Source organism: Chelonoidis abingdonii, chromosome 6 (genome assembly GCF_003597395.2).
Source record: "Chelonoidis abingdonii isolate Lonesome George chromosome 6, CheloAbing_2.0, whole genome shotgun sequence".
Taxonomy (NCBI): domain Eukaryota; kingdom Metazoa; phylum Chordata; order Testudines; family Testudinidae; genus Chelonoidis; species Chelonoidis abingdonii.
This window is the reverse complement of record NC_133774.1, coordinates 93834871-93855693: the sequence shown is the minus strand read 5'-3', so window position 1 is coordinate 93855693 and position 20823 is coordinate 93834871. Positions and strand designations below refer to the sequence as shown.

The window sequence follows — 20823 nt, the reverse complement described above, 5'->3', positions numbered from 1 at the left end:
AGTGCCAAACCAGACCTGAGACTTTTATCTTTCTCCAGTGGTTCTAGACTTCCAAGAGCTATGCAGATCAAAGCAAGCACATTCATTTAAACTTTAAGACTCCTTATGAGAAATGGAAAGGGAGGTGGATATTTGTTGCTATTTCTAAAATTAAATAGGCTGCTAGTGTTTTTTAAATTATTATGAAGAACAAGTTTAAGCATTGGTATAGTTGTGCATTGTTTGCCTGAGCTACTTAAGATTCAAATGCTTGTGGAAGGACCTCTTTATTTGAATTGGCTTCATGCTGGTTCATGTCTGGTACTCCTTGATGAAACATGTAGTAGCCTTGTCCTATAACAGGCTTTATTGAAATGATATGAGCTATAAAAGTGAAATCTTGGAAGAGTGTTGCCTTTTTCATAATGTAATAAAATAATGTAAAGATAAATAATGTAATAAATAGTGGCAAAGAGTCCTGTGGTACCTTATAGACTTCACCCATGAAAGCTCATGCTCCAATACGTCTGTTAGTCTATAAGGTGCCACAGGACTTTTTGCTGCCTTTACACTTCCAGACTAACATGGCTACCCTTCTGATACGTAATAAATAGAGTGTAATAAGCGTGCCATAAAAAAAACAAATTATTTCTAAGATAACTGCTTCTATAATTTATTCTCAGACAAGGGAGAAAATCCGCGGAAATATTCATTTTTAGGAGGGGGTTCCCGAGATTTGGTATTTTCATGAAAGGGGTTCTCAGGTTGTAAAAGTTTGGGAACCACTGATATAGAGCATACTCAATGTGAAAACTGATAAAAAGCCTCTTCACAGAAGTAAACCAAAGAGAATTCTGTAACATATTTATGCAGCAACATTTAAATAATTACATACAAAGAACATACATTAAAACATTATTAGGGTTGCAAAGTCAAGTACTCAAAAGGTATAAAATGCCAGAAACATGCATTCATGGTCCTTAATTACATACTACCCTTTCCATAGTGCCCCAGCCTCATTCAGCGTATAAGAGGGACTATTTTCCCTTAATGAGGATCTAGTCAATATTTTATTGTCTCCTCATGGTTCAATATACGGCCACATCCACAGGAAGGAACTCCAGGAAGATGGGAGATCAGCATCTTCAAAGACCCACTGTCTTTCCTAATGGCCCATCCAGGCTGACTGCATACTGTACGGTGAGCGTTCCCAAACTATACACAGTTGCAATTGTTACCTAGTCAATATTCCTAACTTCAGATACAGAAATGATACATACATACAAATTGGATAATTACATTCAGTAAATTATAACCTTTCAAAATTCCTCACATGACCCATCTTGCATAAAACATAATCTTAGTTATGTCATATTCATATCATGATATTTCTATGAAGAATATGGGGGCTTAACGTCACACTGGCATTTCCTAACTTTTTGAGTGTTAACTTTGCAATTCTAATCATGTTCTTTTAACATGGTTTTTGTGCTGCAATTTCCTAGATTTTTTAGAAAAGCAAAAGCAGAAATTCTGTCATACAGTATCATGCTGACACCCACACAGTTCCTTGGAACTGGAACCTCTACATCTACGGCACAGCTTCCCCTTGAGCTAATGGAATGATTGATAGCAGTGGTAGGTCATCATAGTCTATGTGGACCAACAGTAAAGGCAGGCGAGACACACTCTGCCACTGGTTTTCACGGGTATTTGTTGATGGCAAAGGAATAGCAAAGCTCTGGGATCTCAAGTTTCTTTTCAGGTTCTGGAGGGGTGTATGCTTGAGTGGACACAGGCTCTTCTGCCCATTCCCTCCAAACTTGATCCTTCTGCTCCATCCCCTCCAGCCTGTCCCTTTCATACCTCTTCCTCCTCCCTCCCCAAAGCTTTGTCCCATTCCCGTTCTCCTTTACTACTTAGTACCAGTCTCCTTGCCCAGCCAGTCCTAGTCTTTGCCCCACTTCCGCATCTTGTCTGATGTCTCCCTTCTCTGCCAACACTTGCTCCTAATCCTAGTTTCACTGCCTGGGCTTCTCATCCAGTCTCAGTCTCCTTCTCACACATACCTACCTGGGCTCCTTGCTCCAATGTCCCCACAGCTCTTAGTCTAATAAATAAAATAAATAAATAAATACATAATAATAATAAATGGAGATATACCTATCTCATAGAGCTGGAAGGGACCCTGACAGGTCACTGAGTCCAGCCTCCTGCCTTCACTAGCAGGACCAAGTACTGATTTTGCCCCATATCCCTAAGTTGCCCCCCTCAAGGATTGAACTCACAACCCTGGATTTAGCAGGCCAATGCTCAAACTACTGAGCTATCCCTCCCCGCAACCTCTGTGATCCTCCTCTCCAGCTAACTGGCTCCCAGTCCCCCCTTACCTCCCCATTTCCCTCCCCAGTTCTCTCCGCCTCCACTTTCCCAGACTCCTTGTCCCCATCTGCTTTCCCTCCCCCAGTTCTAGATTTCAGGTCAGATAGCTTCCTATGCTATACTGCTTTAGGGTCAGCAGGGAAGTCACTGAGAGCACAAGAGAGACAGGCTCTCTGCTCTCAAGTACCAGTGCCCACCCCTAACCATGCCCAGAGCAGCTTGCAATTAAAGGGAAAGCCCAGCTTCATGCCTGTACCCCTAGGCTGGAGGAACATGCTCAGTCAGTCTATGAGAATGGTGCATGCACAGTCTGGTCCACAATAGGAATTATGACAGAATGGAACTATGCAGTTTCCCCGTCCAACAAGCCACTCCTCACAGCCGATTTAAGCATAGAACTGTGACATTTACCAAGGTAACCAAGGTTGTGAGGCACCTCGCTACCACAGCTGTGAGGAAGTCTTATCTGTGCAGCCATGTCTCAGCTTCCTAATTCCACTGGCCACACAAGTACTCCCTGCTCAGCCTAGACAGACTCTGCTGTCCCTCTGCAGGTCAGTGACAGGTACACTCCAAACCCTGAACCCATAAGAAAGTCTGCAGAAAAGAATCATTACTTTTTCATTGACTTTATGTCCATAAGGCCAGGACTACTTTTCTGGCAACCGTATTCACCCACTGACAGTCTATACTATTATGTTCACCACTTTTACAAGACTATGATAAACTTTGTATAAAGCATGTCTTGTGAGGTTTCATTTGAAAAGTCAGAATCTGTTGAATGTCATTATCCTGGTGAAATATGTGCAGCAACACCATAAGTGAAGTTAAAAGATTCTGCTGAAGGATTGTTACTGAAATATGTTGTGACTCTGGGTAGAGCCCATAAACCAGTTTTTTCAGAGACAAAGACACACTGGCGTTGAAAAGCTATCACCTGCCTAAGTGCCATTCTGCAGCAGAGGGAAGGTGTGAATAAGAAATGTATATTGCATCATAAGAATGGTTCAAACCTCACGTCCACAAAAGTTTGTTTGTCGCCTGCACTCCAGCAAGGTGTAGCCCTCACAGAGGGGAGAGGGGCATAAGAATGTGAGACAGTAGTCTTCAGCTCACTTCTCCAATCTCTCTGCTTGTGACATTAAAGAATACTGGAAGGACACTGAAATAAGAGGGAGGAGTCCCAGTCTGAAAGGAAACCCAGCCTGTAAAATTTACTGCAGCATATGGTGAGAGAAAACCATTTGCTTTTAAGTTCACTTAGCGTGTTAAGTTAGGTATTAGCTTGCATTTTGCTTTTTTTTTTTTGGTAACCAATCCTGAAATTTATGCATCATCACTTGTAATCACTTAAAATCTCTGTCTACACCTATCTTACTGTTTTATCTTAACCAATGTGTTTGGATTAGTATGGAAAACTCCACTGGGAATAACAAGGTTTGTGCATTATCATTTTCCTTTCATGAAATGACGGACTTCCTATGAGCTTGTATTGTTCAGAAGGGTACTGAGCCATATAAGACACACATTTCTGGGGGGACAAGGCTAGGAGGGGGAATCTGCAGGAGCTGCCCTGTATGTAATTCATGAGTGACAGGTCAGAGTGCTCAAGAATTTAGTTAGGAGTTAATTTGCATGCTGAAGGCTGAGAGAGCAGGCCAGGAGTGAATGTTTCACAGCAATGCAGTGTAAAAAGCACCCCAGTCTAGAGAACTAAGGGGACACAGCTGTTCAAGGGTCCAGACTGTAGCCTGGGTAATGTCACATCCATCTTAGCTTTGGGAAAAATAATCTGACCTCCCAGAAGCCCCTGACAAGTAAGAGCACCATCCTGATGCACAAAAGCATCAGGTTTTCTGCCTACCAGATAAGGACAACAGAGGTGGCTTAGGTAGGCTGAGTGAAACCAGGAACAGCAGCACTGAACTACCAATCTAAGAGGAAGTTCAGTGAGAATGTAGAAAAGAGGCAAGGAGAAAGTTCCATTTGCTCTGTTTAGCTCTGAGTTTCCAGCAAGTGGGAAGGGTAATCGGCCTAGCAGGGAACAGCCACATGAGTAATGACTTGAGAGAAGAGGGCCGGGAAGAAGGACACTGCTAAGCATCATAATTGGCAATCCCTTGATTCGAGGATGATCTCTACCACAGATTTACATATGAGTCCTGAGATGACTCAGAAGTACGAGCCTGGAATCACAGATCTGTCTTCAGTAGGTACAGACATTTTCTGGCAGGTCAGCTGCCTGCTGGGAGAAAGGTCTTTCGTTTTCCTTCCTTCTCTCTCTCTCTTTTCGGCTTCAAGGGCAAGGTGCTTCTCCTTGAAGCAAGCTACTGCCTGATGGAAGATGTGGTGCCACTGAGGTCAGTTGGTAGCTTGCTCCTCCCAGCTTGTGATGTCCATGTCAGCTGTCTTGAGATACACTTTCAATGTGTCTTTGAAGCATTTCCTCTGACCACCATGGTCAAGCTAAGCAGGCTTAAGGCCAACCCTCAGTTTGTAGGCATTATCTCTCAGTCCTCTGATTAAAGATCTGTGGTAATTAGTGAGAGAAGAGACTGGGTGGCAGTTTTTCCATAGATAGGAATCCTGCTTCATCTGTAAGTATCTCTTTGTCTGAAGGTATGGAATAGTTTAATTTTCCAGTCAAGTCAGAGTAGGATGTGTAGCCACTGTTAAAGAGACATGCAAATTCACCACCAGCAGAGGCTGCAAGATACTCTGATTTGATTTTAAGAGGCTGAACAGAGCTTGGAAGTTATAGTCTGCAGTCAGGTTTCTCAAAGTAAAAACAAACAATTCATTTTGCCTGCTGAGCCACAGTAGACTTGGTAGTAAAATAATAACTATAGTTTGATTACATGCTGCTGCAAACAAACTTTGATTTGATTTTAGGAGGGAAAGAGCCTCCACTTAGAAATGTTATAGCCCTTGCAATTGAAGCTTAACTGCCACCAGGACCAAATCACATTATTTAACACATTTGTATAAAATACATATGCAGACTTTATTAATTAAAAATATAAAAATATCTAGTATATCAAGCCACCATTTGGATAACAAGAGTCAATTTGAATCAGTGGAAAGTAACATTGAAAGATCTGGGCCAAGTAAGTAAAATGCACGATGCAGAGGAGTATGCGGAGGAATATGAGAAATTTAGATGTAAATACACCTTCCAGAATTCACAGGCAGGAAAATACTCTTGGTTTCATGTCAGAGACCAAGGATGAAATCCTGGCCCGACTAACTGCAATGGGTCACAATTTCACCCTAAATGTTTTGTGTAATTTGATGCAGGCATGAGAGACTCTTCGACATGGCTAGTCCTCTTATAAGTGGATATAAAAGACATTGTGTGTAAAAAAACATTAGAACAAATTCCTTGCATGAAAACAGTTCTGTTGCTCATGTAACATGAATCACTTTGTCCACAAGCAGCTCCTATGACTATATAGCTGTAAAAAGCGTTATAAAGAACACCAAAAGCTCTAACAAAACAGAAGCTGCTTACTCTTCATTATGAAAAACTTTTAGAAGCCAAAAGGTATAAGTTGTCATATTAAGACAACAAAAGTTCAACAAAGACATGCACCTACCTGGGGTATTTGGTACTGAGTCAAAGTGACAATTGGATAACACAGCATGCTTAGCTCCACTTCTGGGCTCCAGCTTAACCACAATATTAGTTATGTTTGCATAGTAACTCGTAAAGCCACCTAAGAAGTCAATGCTGAAGGAGCCTGTTGGCCTCTGTATATCTACAGAAATCTTGTGTGCATCACTGCTTTCGCTTTCAATTGCCTTAATTTGTCCTAAGAGGTAGTTAACTGTGAGAATTTCATTTTCTGGACTTCCAACTGTCCTGGGACCAACTGCTGTTATATTTTCAAGATATTCCCTACAAGAGATAAATTGAAGGATTAACAAATGCTCTCTTGTAACAAATGCATTCAATATGCAACTTGGCCACAATTTGTACATTTTCAGACACCCTTCCACTCCATAAGCTAAGCAGAAGAAGCTTGAATCACCTAGCATGTACTCCATCTGAACACTGCTAAAATTCCTAATGCTATTAAGGTCAAAGATCTGAGTATACAACCTTTTGCTCAGTGCCATGTTGCCTACCAGAACCAGGGAGAAGTGAGACAGCACTAAACACCCCCTTTCTGTGTGACAATATGACAATCCACTTATTTTATCTTTCAAAATAAGAATATCAGCAGTGAAAATCTGCACAGAAAACCATGAAGGGAGAGCAAACTGTCAAGTAAATTCTTTGCTTTTTAATGCATATATATCACACTCCCCAACCCATCCCCCGCAGGTCTGAACAAGCACATTCTTAGTAAGATTTACAAGGAGCCAAATAATAGATTTATTTTATATTTATTTCAATTTGTCAACCACCTTTCCCAAACAAACACCAAAAGAATATACAACTTGATCACCCAAACCAGGGATGGGCAAACTACGGCACACATCCGGCCCACAGGACCATCCTGCCTGATCCTCGAGCTCCTGGCCCAGGAGACTAGCCCCTCGCCCCTCCCTCACTGTCCCCTCTCCCCCACAGCCTCAGCTCGCTCTCTCCACCCATGGTGCAATGCTCTGGGCAGCGGGGATGTGAGCTCCTGAGGCCCGGCCTGACCCTCTGTGCTGTGTGGTGGCGGCGGTGGTGGTGGTGACAGCAAGGCCCAGCTCCAGACGGGCAGCACGGATGTAGTGCTGCCAGCCACCGGTGCTCCAGTCAGCGCAGTAAGTGGGCGGGAAGCAGGGGGGTTGGATAGAGAGGAGAGTTCATGGTGGTGACTGGGGGTGTGGATGGTGGTCAGGGGGAAATAGGGGGTTGAATGGGGGCAGGGGTACCGGGGGCAGTCAGGAAGGGGCAGCAGGGGTTCTGGAAGCAGTCAGGGGACAGGGAGAAACGGTGGCTGGATGGGGCAGGAGTCCCAGGGGGGCGATTAGGAATGAGAGGCGGGGTTGGATGGGGCGGCGGGGGTCCAGGGACAGGGAGCGGGGATGTGTGGATGGGGCAGGGGTCCCAGAGGGGCCATCAGGGAACAGGGGGTTGGATGGGGCAGGAGTCCCAGGGGAGGGGGGCAGATAGGAGGTTGGGGCTGGGCCATGACCCCCTCCCCTAACCAGCCCTCCATACAATTTACAAAACCTGATGCAGCCCTCAGGCCAAAAAGTTTGCCCACCCCCGACCCAAACGTTAACACAATATTTATTCACCACAAAAATAAAACCCATGAGAAAGCTAAAAGGAAACCACAGCTCTTAAATATTTAGCCCATTTTCTCCCCAGGGTATGTCTACACTGGAAGTGAAGGTGTTAGTACAGGCAGCCATACCCACACTAAATTTAATTTAGCTAACATGGGTAACAACAACAGTAGTGTAGATATTGGGACCAGGGCTAATAGACAGAGAATGGCCATATCAACACTACCACTTATGTCGGCAAAACTTATGTCGCTCACCAATGTGAAAAACAAACCCCTAAGCGACATAAGTTTTGCTGACATAAGTGATGGTGTGCACAGCGCTGTGTCGGCAGGAAAGTTTCTCCGAAGGACATAGCTACCGCCATTCGTTGAGATGGTTTTGTTATGTCGACAGGAGAGCTCTCGACCATCATAGAGAGTCTACACAAGCAGTCTTACAGCAATACAACTACATCAGGACAGCTGTGCCACCATAAGCTCGCAGAGACTTTGCTGAGTGGCAGAAAATTTAACAATTTTAGGCTCTGACAGACCAAGGGGGGAGTTCCAGAAATTAATGTTCTTCATGAAGAAAACTGAGAGCAACTCCCTCCCATTTTCCCAGAATTATAATTCTTCAGGGCAGCAAACATGTCTTTGTGTTTGTACAATGCCTGGTACAATCAGGCCTCAAAGCCGAGCTCCACTCTGAAAACTGATAAATAAAAAAATAGCAATTAGATATTTTCCTTTTGTTTTCTCAAAATTAAATCTGCTCAGTGGCAAAAAGTAAACGTTTACTGCTTTTTAGTCCTGTTAGCCATATACAGCCAACACAGCTAAGAGAGATAGATTCTAGTCACTGTGTTTCATCAACAGAATTGTACAGTAGACCCTCAAGTTACAAACACCAGTTACACAATGACCAATCAACCACACACATCATTTGGAACCGGAAGTATGCAATCAGGCGGCAGCAGAGACATACTAAAGTTTCAAAGTTGACTTAATACAATGTTCAGTTGTAATCTTTTAAAAGAACCCTAATGTTTTGTCCACAGTTAGGAACAGAGAACTTCCACTCCCAAGATGTTTGTAATTCTGAGGTTCTACTGAATGTCCAATTAGCTACTCTCTGAAAACTCTGTGAAAGCATTTGGACAGCACAGAAGTCAATGAGGGCACAATCCTTGTGGTGGGGATGGGGACGATGTGCAAGAGAGATCACACCTAGTGTGACTCTTCCACTGCAATTAGACAGCTGGCCCACTTGGCCAGTACCTGACCCAGGAGTGAGATGGGGAGGTCCGGGGGCAGGATGAAGAGGGACAGGGCACTGAGGTGCGGGACGGGGAGAGGGGGCGCTGGGAAGGACGTGGTGTGTAGGGGCACTGAGAAGGACGGGGGCGAGCAGAGGGGACATGGGGAGGCGGGAGAGGGGCCTGGAGGGGTCGCAGGCGCTGTCGGTACCTGCCCGGGGAATGTCGAGGCGCTGGGGGGCAGGGGCGGGATGGGGAGGCCGCGGCGAGGGGGCGCTGGAAGGAACATGAGGGGGGAGGATGGGGAGAGAGGAGAGGGGACGGGGAGTCGCAGGCGCTGCCCGTACCTGGCCCGGGGGGCGCTGAAGTCCCGCGGCCCCGGCCGGCGCAGCAGCTGCCGCAGGGAGAGCTGCACCAGGGCTCGCAGCGCCAGCAGGTAGAGCAGCACCAGCAGCGCCCCCCGGACCTCAGGCAGCAGCCGCCACCGGGAGCCGCCGGCGGGGCAGTCCCGCTTCTTTCCACCTGGGTCCGCCTCCCCGCGCCCCGGCAACGGCGGGGGCTGCGGAGCCCGGGGCTCCCGCTGTCCGCCAGCGGTGCGGAGCCGCCTCACGGCCACCGCCGCACCCCGCTCCATAGAGAGACGGAACCGGCACTGCCCGGCAGCCTGCGCGGAGGCTGCTCTGCAAGAATGCTACGGGGCCGGAGAAGGGTCAAACCACCTCGGTTAGGGCCGCCCCACCTGGGTTTCGCGGGGGAGGTGCCGGCGTCCGAGGAGTCACATGGGGGAGACACCGGCAGCCATTCCCCCTTCCCTCACCGCGGAAGCCCTGGGCCCTGGCTGTGGGGACTCCCTGCTGCCAGGAAGCAAAGGCCGGCTTAGTTCACGTCCCCAGCTCAGTTCCGTTCAGTATGTTCCTGCCCGGCCGCCTGTCGGCCAAAGAATACAGCACAAGAGTCTTACTAGTGGTCTATTAAGCCCGTCATAAACTAGGTCGAGAGAGGCCAATTTTGAGACGGGCCGGTCATTCATAACTTCAGCAGGAAGTTGCAGATAACCAGCACCTCTGAAATTCAGCCCCTACGTGCCTCTTGCTCTGAGACTGGGTCCCTGGCTGACACTGATGATTGGTTGTAGTAAGTCAGGACCACACCCGGGGAAGTCTCTCCTAGGGTAGAGCCCTGGCCTCTGCTACAAAAGCCCCTTTCAGAACTGGCCCACCAGGCATCTTCACTAGCTGTCTTTTTAGCACACGTCGAAAGACTCTTCCCTTCCAATTAGCCATTCCCTTACCATTTGGGGCCCTCGCTCATGTTTCTGGCATCTCCTGTATTACTATCAAATACCTTTTGTCAAATGGTTTGCCTTGATGGTCACTGCTATTCTGTCTTTGTCAGCTTCCTTGGCTCTGTTCTTTAACTGATTTTATTTCTTTTAGAGATTTGCTACTTCAATTTAGTCTAAGATGCATTTGATCTGTGCAAGGCACCCTATACCTGGATTAGTAAATAAATATATAATCAATTGGTCCAAAATTTGACAGACCTGAATAAGCCCCCGAGGGAGAAAATCTAAGCACCTCCATCTTCTTTCCTCCCTGCTTGTATGTTTTCCCATCTGAGTCATAGAATCAGTAGTTGTGACACCTCTTGGCTAAACAAACAGGCGTGAAAGAGAAGGGACAGGTTGAAATGCAGTGACTACATTCCCAACAAACTTAAGGTGTCTTTTTGTAAGTTTCCATATTCTAATACAGTGTCTGTTTTTACCTGATGCAATTCACATGTTGAAGTCAGAGTATGTTTATAAATTTCACTGCAGTCTGTGTCACTACACAACTTTTTTTATTTTTAAAGGCCTCCTGGCATAGTGCTGGAGTTAGTGCATTTCTTGCTTTATTCTTTCCATTTGTTCCTTATTTGTTCTCTCTCTCTCCCCAACCCCACCTCCCCCACCCCCACAAGGGAACACTATGGGGACAAAAATTAGTTTCCAATAAAAACAAGTTTGATTGAAAAGAAAATTACTGGAAAAATTTCCATTGTTAAAAAAAAAAATAATGGTAACAGGATTTTCCTTAAAGTAAGCATATATGATCATTCCCACACAAAGTTTGCAACTCATACTCTGTTACAATAAATTAACTGCACCAACAAAAGTGTGAAATTAAATCAACATGGAAAAATCTTTGTTTAATCATCTGTGTAAATATCTGCATTATAATAAACTGTCATTAGTAACAGAAGTCAGGAAAAATGTTTTTTAAAATATATGGGGCCAGATCTTCAGCTGGTGTAAATCCATGTCATTTCAGTGAAGTCTTTACCCAGTTTTTGAAGTCATTTGGTGTTTTACCTAAGGAAGGACTTTAGGACTGGGCCCCATGTCCTTCGTTTTTACCTGACCTATAATGCCAGCAATGCCAAAGCATTGTACCCAGCATTCCAGAGACTAATTTACAAAATAAGAGCCTGGTTCCTCATCCCTTATTTACCTGAGTAATCCAATAGAAGCCCATTCTTCCCTAAGAGCAGAATCACTTGAATTTAATGATTATTCAAGGAACTACTCTAGTGAGTAAGGGTTGTAGAGACAGGTCTTACATTCTTGACGTGGTAGATGGTATGAAATCTTTTTAAAAGATGAGAAAAGAAAAAAGGAATCTCACCTCCTCCTCCTACCGCTGCTTGCTGGCTTCATGGCAAATTCTATGGTCCCTAATCAAGTAAAACTAGTCCCATTCATTTTGTGAATGGGCAAGGGACTGAAATAGGGGACAAATTTGAATCTCCTGCTGCTCACTGGAACTTAGGCAGCAGGGAGAGTAGAAATGCAAGCAACCCACTGTCCCAGGTTTATTATATTCGAAGGACCCTCAGTTTGAGGATCAGAATTGTAATATTGTTTCGGCCCCTTTAAAAAAATAGTCATATGGTGTTTGTTTGGACTTTTTATTACTGGGGATACTTGGAAACCAAAAATATTTATTTTCCAGGCTAGAAGCAAATCTGAGACCTATCAGTGTTGACAGCATGCTAGGCCAAAGTTCTGTTTTATTATTCTAACAGACAAGGTGGGTAAGATAATATTGTATTTTGGACCATCTTTTGTTGGTCCAATGGAAGATTTTACCTCATCCATCTTGTCTCTCTACTATCTTTGGACCAAAACAACACCAATACTGCATACATTTTATTATTCTGTCAATTAAAACTTCATAACCAATTCTCTGCCTTATTGAAGAGAGTTTTGTGAGACTTCACCAACTGACAACACTCTTATGTGCTCGGAAAAGTTGACTCAGCACTTAGCATAGCACTTTGTAACCTGTGTCCAGCTGGATGGATGTTGCACCATACATATGTTCCAATATGACCTGAACGTCAATCAAAAATACCATGGAACAGAGCCTTTAAGCTATGTTTCTCAGGAAGGAAGTTTGGTTTCTTAACAAAAGGATTTGACCTAATTTTGGACCTAATGATTCAGCAGTTTTTCAGTTTGACTTTGTTTATGTCAAGTAAATATATGCTGATCTTAAGATATAATCCTTTTACTGCCACTCCATTTTCCCACAGGGCAATCTGTCAGGAAAGCCTGTTCACTGGAGCATGTGATTTGATTTTAAGCATTATTTTAATTGGAGAAGGAGAATAAAAATTCAGTATTTGATCCTTAGGGACTTGAGGCCTGCTCCTGCTCCTATTAAAATTAACTACAAAATTCCCAGGCCCAGAGCCTTCAAGGTATTTAGGCACCTATCTCCCACCGAGTTAGTCAATGCTTTTTGTCAGTGAATAACATCACACACTAAAAAGAAGAAAAACATAAAAAAAGCACTTTTAATTCAGTCATTGTGACAATCACATCCTTAAACTGGGTAACTGTGTGATCTTGTTGTTATGACTTTGCCATTCCTCATACCCTCCGTAATGTTTCTTACCATCACTTGCTGCAACTTGTCTTGGGAGCAGGGTTTGTTTTTTACTAGTTGTTCTGTAAAGCTATCCAAACACTTGTAGCCTGGGCACTGTAAAAGTAACACCACCACTGTGGTGCTCCAACAAACTGGAGTATAGGCATGGAGGTACAGCAAAAGGAGTTGCAGAAGACAGGAAGTGTATTTTATCAGCTTTCCTTTCCCCTACATTAGCCTCACAGCTCCCCATCACCATACAAAAAACACTTAAGGCAACAGTGACATGGTTAAAGCCCTAAGAACCATGTGCGTATTCACACAGGCAGAGAAGAAACTAAGGTACGTCTACACTGCACGATTATTTCGAATTAGCTTAAACCGATATTACAAAACAGATCTAATAAAATCGGTTTAGCGTGTCCACAGTGGGATGCCGAAATCGATTGTTTGCGTCCATGGTCCAAAGCTACCATCGATTTCAGGAGCGGTGCACTGTGCGTAGCTGTTCCTCAGCTATCCCATAGTTCCCACTTCCGTGTTGAGAGCACAGTGCCTGATGGGGCAGAAAACACTGCCCCGGGTGGTGCTGGGTACAGCCTCACCCCTCCCTTTGTGAAGGCAGCAGACAACCCTTTGGCGCCTTTTTCGCGGAGTGCATTGAGCAAACGCCATAGCACAGCAATCTTTCCCTTTTTTTTTTCACGTGGTGGTGGGGGGAAATAAACTGAGGAGCTGTTCCCTGAACCACGCCAGACACTGTGTTTGAACCTACAGACATTGGGAGCTCAGCCAAGAATGCAAATAATTTTCAGAGACTGCTGTGGACTGTGGGATAGCTGGAGTCCTCAGTACCCCCTCCCTCCCTTCATGAGCGTCCATTTGAGTCTCTGGCTTCCCGTTACGCTTGTCACACAGCGCTGTGTATCCTGGAGTTTTTAATTCAAACGCTTTGGCATTTCGTGTTCTGTAACGGAGCTGGATACAACAGATTTGTCTCCCCATACAGCGATCAGACCTAGTATCTCCCGTACGGTCTATGCTGGAGCTCTTTTTCGATTTCAAACTGCATCGCCAGCCGTGCTGATCAGAGCTCCACGCTGGGCAAGCAGGAAATGTAATTCAAAAGTTCGCGGGGCTTTTCCTGTTTACCTGCCCGCTGCATCCGAGTTCAGATTGCTGTCCAGAGCGGTCAGTGCTGCACTCTGGGATGCCGCCCGGAGGCCAATAACGTCGATTTCCGTCCACATGAACCCTAATCCGAGTTATCACTATCGAATTTAGCGCTACTCCTCTCGTTTGGGAGGAGTTCCGAAATCGATTTAAGGAGCCATTTAACTCAATATTAATGACGACGTCGTGTGAACGGATACAGCGTTAAATCGGTATATCGGCCATTAAACCGATTTAAAGTCGCAGTGTAGACCTGGCCTAACTCCTGATACAGTCAGAAGCTGAGCTGACTGAGGCTGGATCTGATCAGAGGTCATTTCTCTTGCAGCCAGCCGGTAGAGGGCATTCCCTCCATCTTTCACTTGTAAACTGAAACAGGTCATAATACAAGAAAAGCCTCTTAGTAGAGTACAAAACTCTTACATGCAAAAGGAATTCAAAATCGAATTCACATTAGTTTCAACAGTCTAGAGATTTTTCTTTTATCCCCAACATTTTCTCATGAAAAAGTGAAGAGGGTGGGGCATGTTTATTTTGGGCTATGGAAAGGACCAGAAGAGGGGAAAAGAGAATTCAGGTGGTAGTACTGCACAAAGCTGCCTGTCCAAAGAGCAAATATGTCTCATGTATTTCCATACATTTTCATAACTGTCTGTTAACTTTAACTGAATAAACAAACAGCAGAAGCTGTGACACTAATACAGAGCACAGCAAGTCTCTCAGAGGAAAATTATACAATATAATCACGCTAGTCTCAATTATTTTGGTAATTTATTTAAAGTAAAATACAATGGATGGAGAATGGGGCTTGGGAGCATTGGAGGAAATCCACAAACCCCTTCTAATAATGTAACTGGTATTGACCCTTTACTTCCAGTTATTAGTCTATAAATATATGCAGCCATACGCTCAGTGTTACATCATACACAACTGAAGAGCAAGTGAGGGCTGGGGACTCAAACTCACAAATTTATACTGGCTACTGAACATCTCCAGAAAGGTCAATAGCAAACAGTTCATGAAGCACCTTTTGATAGAAAATGTTTTCAGTCCAGAAATTTAGACCAGTTCTAATCACTAAAACACCATAAGCATTTATAAGACCACACTTTCCTTTACAATAAGGCTCCTCTACACCACTTTGGCAATGTAAAGGAGCTTTAAAATTTTTACACCTGTTTCATACTCCAGGGGGAATTCACTAAGAACAATGGAACAATTCACTAAGCAGGCAGGCTACTACAGTCTGCTCTGCTGGAGGGGATAGAGCCTGTCCCATGCCTACCTCCTCAGAAACACCCCGAAAGCCCTGCCTTTCCATACCCAACATGCTGCAATAGTGAGCGAGAGGGACAGAGTCTCTCTCTCCCTCACACAAGGCTGTCCTTAGCCATAGGCAGAATAGGCAGCCGCCTAGGACACCACTAGGTCTGGGGGCACCACTCTGGGAGAGCCTGAACAGACAAGAAGCAGTGGAGCATGTAAGAGCAGGGCTGCTGGGTCCTAGAGAGAGCCGAATGCAGCACAGTCTGAGGTAGAGGATTGGCTGCTGGTGTCTCTGGGAAGGAAATCACCTGTGAGTGTGACTCTTTCCCCTGGTGTGAGGTGAGGCAGGCTCGGCAGCTCTGGCAGTATCCTTTGTTGTCCCCCATAACGTCCATTCTTCTCCCCTCTGTCCCACAGACCACCCCCCTGTTTCTCCCTCCCCCTCATGAGCACCCCTCTCTTTCCCCTCCCCTCCATCAGGGCTGGGTTGGTGAGGTGCTGGCGGGGAGAGGAGACTGGCTGGCTGCCTGCTGAGGAATGAAAGTGAAAGTAACTCACTTCCTCGGCAGGCAGCCAGGATTGGAATGGTCGCACAGGGCGTGGGCTGGGGATAGCCAGATAGTGTGTGCGAAAAATCAGGACAGGAGTTGGAGTAGGGTGAGCAGATGTCCCACTTCTTAGGGACAGTCCAATTTTGGGTCTTTTCTTATATAGGCTCCTATTCCCCCTACCCCTGTCCTGATTTTTCACAGTTGCTGTTGGTCACCTAGATAGGGTAATTGGTGCCTATAATAAGACAAAGCTTCAAATATCAGGACTGGCCCTTTAAATCAGGACATCTGGATCTGGTCACCCAAGCTAGGGAAGTGTATCTCTCCTGGGCTGGCAGTGATCCATCTCATCCAGGGGAGCTGCACAGGGCAGGATGAGCTGCTGTGGCTCCATAGGTGCCCCATCCGTGAGATCAGATGCCAGTGCTAACTTCACCATGGTCCGTTGGGCTGGCGGCGGTGCCCATTGGCGTGTGATCGGACCTAGGGTTTGCTGCTGCTGTTGCCACTCTGCACCACAAGAGGTGGATTTTGGGGTCCTGCAGTTTTCTACCTATCTTCTCCTCTACCGCAGCTGTTGGACAGCAGGCTGAAAGTGAACCAAGCATGAAAGCAGTACTGTGTTGCCATGTTAAAGTTCATTTAACAACTTGTTTGCCAAAATGCTTGCTAACAATCCTGAATTCAATTTCAATATTTTTTTTAAAAAAAAATCAATAATCTTAGCCAAAACAGAAAATTAAGTTGTTGACAATTATTTGTACAAACTTGGTATGTGGGGAGGGAGTGGGCCAAGTTTTCAGTCTCGAAACAAAAAAATGTGAATGACTTTCCTATAGCCCTGTTAACTGCTAATGAGCCCTCCCAATACTGTATATGCTTCATCTCCTTACATAGTGTATAGGCAGGAGTTGGCAACCTACGGACCACATGAAAAGGTGGCACGTGAGCTGATTTTGATGGCACACAGCGGTGAGCTGAGTGGCTCAACCCGCCACTGCTCTGGGTTCCAGCTGCTGCCCCATTGGCACCCAGGGTCCTGGCCACCAGCCCCACTCAGCTCCCACTGCTGGGCTGGGGACCCCAACGAACCCCAGGCTGGCAGCGGTGAGCAGGACGGCGACTGAGACCCCGGCTGAGCCACTCAACCCACTGTCGGACTGGGGTTCCATTCCATGGGGTCGGGAAGGATTTCCTCCAGGCAGATTGGCAGAGGCTCTGGAGGTTTTCGCTCCCTGCAGCGTGGGGCATGGGTCACTTGCTGATGTGATTCCTCTGCTTGAAGGTCTTCAAACCAACAATTTGAAGACTTCAATGACTCGGAAATAGGTTAGGGGTTTTATAGAAGTGGATCGGTAGGGTTCTGTGGCCTGCTTTGTGCAGGAGGTCAGATAGATGATCATATTGGTCCTTCTGACCTATGAGTCTATGAGTGGGCCTGAGCGGGACTAAATTCAACAAAATAGGAAAACAAGAGCAACTATGACAAAGTGCAAGAAGCTAGAGCAGTGGTCCCCAACCTTTTCATCTGGCGGGCAGCAGATGAAGGACCGTGGTGGCAGGAAGCATCGCCGAAATGATGCCGAATTTTGGTGGACGTTTCGGCAGATGCTCATCCTCGCCAGTACGTGGGTGCACTGAAGGCCCTGCGGGCACCAGGGCACCTGCGGACCACGTAGGGACGCCCTGACCTAGAGAGCTCCTGAGCACTGTGATCGTTTTGATTTAAATGGACTTGAACTGTACGAAAAATTGAGTTGTTGCACATGCAAAATCGATGATGGCATGTTACAGATTTCATACCAAGCAAACTTGTTGACATATATCCTAAATGTATCAGCATTACAGTGTGCTTAATTAAGTTAAACTGGTTTTAGTAACATGCATGTGGCAAGTTTTCCAATACTGTAAGCTTATGTTTGTGTTGCTAAGAGCAAGACAGGCACAGGGGCACCAGTTTAATAATCTCGCCTAGGGCACCAGAAATCCTAAGGACGGCCCTGGACATAGTGGATGGTTTTGCCATGATGGGGTTCCCTAAATGTGGTGGGGTGATAGACGGAATGCATATCCCTATCTTGACACTAGATCATCTTGCCAAAGAATACGTGAACTCAAAGGGGAACTTATCAGTGGTGTTGCAAGCGCTAGTGGATCACAAGTGCCATTTCACCGACATCAAAATGGAATGGTCGGGAAAGGTACATAATGTGTGCATCCTTAGGAACTCCGGTCTCTTCAGAAAGCTGCAAGAAGGAACTTTCTTCCCAGATGGGAAAATTACTGTTGGTGACATTGAAATGCCAATAGTTACCCTTGGAGACCCAGCCTACCCCTTGCTCCCAGGGCTCATGAAGCCGTACACAGGCACCCTGGACAGCAATAAGAAACAGTTCAACCAAAGGCTGAGCAAGTGCAGAATGGTGGTGGAATGTGCCTTTGTATGTTTAAAGGGGCGCTGGCGCAGTTTACTCACTAGGTTAGACCTCAGCGAAAGCAATATTCTCGTTGTTGCTGCTTGCTGTGTGCTCCATAATATCTGTGAAAGTAAGGGGGAAAAGTTTCTGGTGGGGTTGGAGGTTGAGGCAGATCACCTGGCTGCTAGTTATGAGCAGCCAGCCCCAAGGACAATGAGAAGAGCATATTGAGGCACACTGCATCTCCAAGAGGCTTTGAAAACCAGTTTCATGAATGACACAACACTGATGTGACAGTTCTGTGTGTTGTTCCTTAGCAAGCTGCCCCCTTTTTTGCATGTACTGCCCTGTAAACTAAACCCCCACCAACCATAGTGTGCACAGTGAATAAAGAGCCTGTTGTCCTCAATCCATGCATTTTCATTATGCTAACAAACATTGAACAGAGACCTCAATGAATAGCAAAGATGACACGGAAGGAAGGGCAAGGACACGTAGCTTATTACAATTGCACTGTCTAGCAATCAAAGCTGTGAGAATGAGAGCCTTCTGCTCCATAAAGAATCCCCTGGAGTTGAGTTCAAGGGATAATGAAGCTCCTCTCCCCCACATTACAGGACATCTGGGAGAGGAGAATATGGAACTTGGTGAGGAGGACAGCTGGTTCATCATTGGGTGCAGCAGGACTGTATGGTCTAGCTGCCTTTACTGCACTTCAACCAGATGCCTCAACATGTCTGTTTGCTGCCCCATAAGCTGCAACATCTCTTGCGTGTTACGCTCCTGTTCCTGGCATGCTTTCCAGCCCTCTTGGTTGGAGTGCATGCTCTCCGACAGTGTAAGCCTCCATGCATTCAGCTGAGCCCTGTCAGTCTCGGGGGAACACATCAAATCACAGAACATGTCTTCCCTTGTCTGCTTTTTTTGCCTTGTAATCTGGGAAAGCCTTTGTGCTAGTGTGGAGGAAGCACCCACAGACAAGGCTGCAGCTGCAAGGAAACAAAAACCACAAGGGTAGCCTTACAGAACATACATTGTTGAAAACAGAAGGTTAACTCTTGCAATGAATGAAACACTTCACCGCAGTAAATACATTCCCTGAGGTACACAGCCACATTTTGTCTTTTAAACGAAGGACCGACCAGTAAGGTACAACACATGGCAGAGTGCTGGACATCATATTTCAGTTTGCAGGCAGGCATGGTAAGCATAAACAAAAGGGTAGGTGGTGTCAGGGCACCCTGGGGAAATTTTTTGGTGTGGAAACTCTTGGCACATAAACAGGCTTTTCCAGGGAGCACCCTTTGTGTAGGTGGATTGGCCACCACTGTATCCCAATTGTTTACCTCAGATTAAACATTAACCACAATCAGAGCCGTAACTAGAGATTTTTGCGCCTGAGGCAAGGGACGGGGCGGCACGTCTGGCTCTTCAGCTATGGGTTCCTCTCGGCGGGAAGGACCAGCCGCTGAATTTTGGCCAGAGACAGATGTGCTGCCCCTCTCCCTTGCCGACCACCGGCAGCAATTTGGCGACGGGTCCCTCAGTCCCTCTCGGAAGGAAGTACTTCCTGCCAAATTGCCGCTGAAGGAGAGACTTTCTGCACCCCTCACTTTCCACGCCTGAGGCAAGTGCCTCACTTGCCTTGCCCTCGTTACGGCACTGACCACAATTGCATTCTTAAGCTAGGGTTGGCCATGAATTTAGATGCTCAAGCCATGGGTTCTCAAACACTGGGTCTGCTGACTTGAGTCCCACTAACTTTGGGCTTACATTGCAGCGTAGACATGCCCTTTAAGAGAGAGTCTTCTCAGAGGTGATTTGGTTCTGATTAATGTACACGCAGGAGACAGAAGGCTTTGAAGTTGAGATATAGAAAGAGTTATTCATTTTCTTGGTTTACTGTTCATGACAAATAGTTCATTGTCTCAATATCACTTCTACTCCTGGGGGAATTGTGCATCACTGCACGTGCACAGAATTCATGATCCTGTGGATTTCTGAAGAGGAAGCAAAGGGAAGCCACAAGAGCGGACAGGCACCCCTCCCCGGCACTAGGCAGGTTGGTTTGGACACTGTGGCCTGGTCTACACTAGGGGGCAGGATCAATGTAAGAGACGCAACTTCAGCTACGTGAATAGCGTAGCTGAAGTCAAAGTATCTTATTTCAACTTACCTCCCGTCCTCATGGTGCGGGATCGACGGCCGTGGCTCCCCCTGTCGACTCTGCTACCGCCGCTCGCTCTGGTGGAGTTCCGGAGTCGACGGGAGAGCATTCAGGGATTGATAAATCGCGTCTAGATGAGACATGATATATCGATCCCCCATAAAGTGATCACTACCCGCCGATCCGACAGGTAGTGTAGACATACCCCTAGAGTAGCTGGTAGAGACATAAATGAGCATGGTGGAGGGGAAGGGTGAAGAGGGAGGGCTGGGCTGTCATGTGTGTGTCCTGCACAATTCCCAGGGTCACTACCCTTCTTAGCAGAAATGAATTGATTGCCCTGGCTACTTGGATCACAGCAGCCCCCATGGTAGCTTTACCCACTCCAAACTGATTCCCCACTGACTGGTAGTGGTCTGGTGTTGCAAGCTTCCATAAGGCTATTGCCACTCGCTTCTCAACTGTCAGAGCAGGTCTCATTTTAGTATTGCTGCATTTCAGGGCT

At 46.0% G+C, this 20823-nt stretch overlaps 1 protein-coding gene across 5 annotated transcripts in view; it reads right to left on the bottom strand.

Annotated features, from left to right (window-relative positions):
• ERMP1 (endoplasmic reticulum metallopeptidase 1) overlaps window positions 1–9627 on the bottom strand; it is a 46096-nt gene extending 36469 nt beyond the window's left edge. For 3 of the 5 annotated variants that reach the window (XM_032778039.2, XM_032778048.2, XM_032778057.2), the window contains exons 1-2: window positions 9178–9549; window positions 5958–6259 (exon numbers count right to left, since the gene is read on the bottom strand). In XM_032778039.2, the coding sequence (XP_032633930.1) occupies window positions 5958–6259; window positions 9178–9464 (589 nt within the window). In that variant the 5' untranslated portion in view covers window positions 9465–9549. Of the gene's footprint in view, window positions 1–5957; window positions 6260–9177; window positions 9550–9569 lie in introns of those variants that run through there. The other 2 variants (XM_075067251.1, XM_032778067.2) reach the window with 2 other exon arrangements.
• Window positions 9628–20823: the final 11196 nt, after the last annotated feature.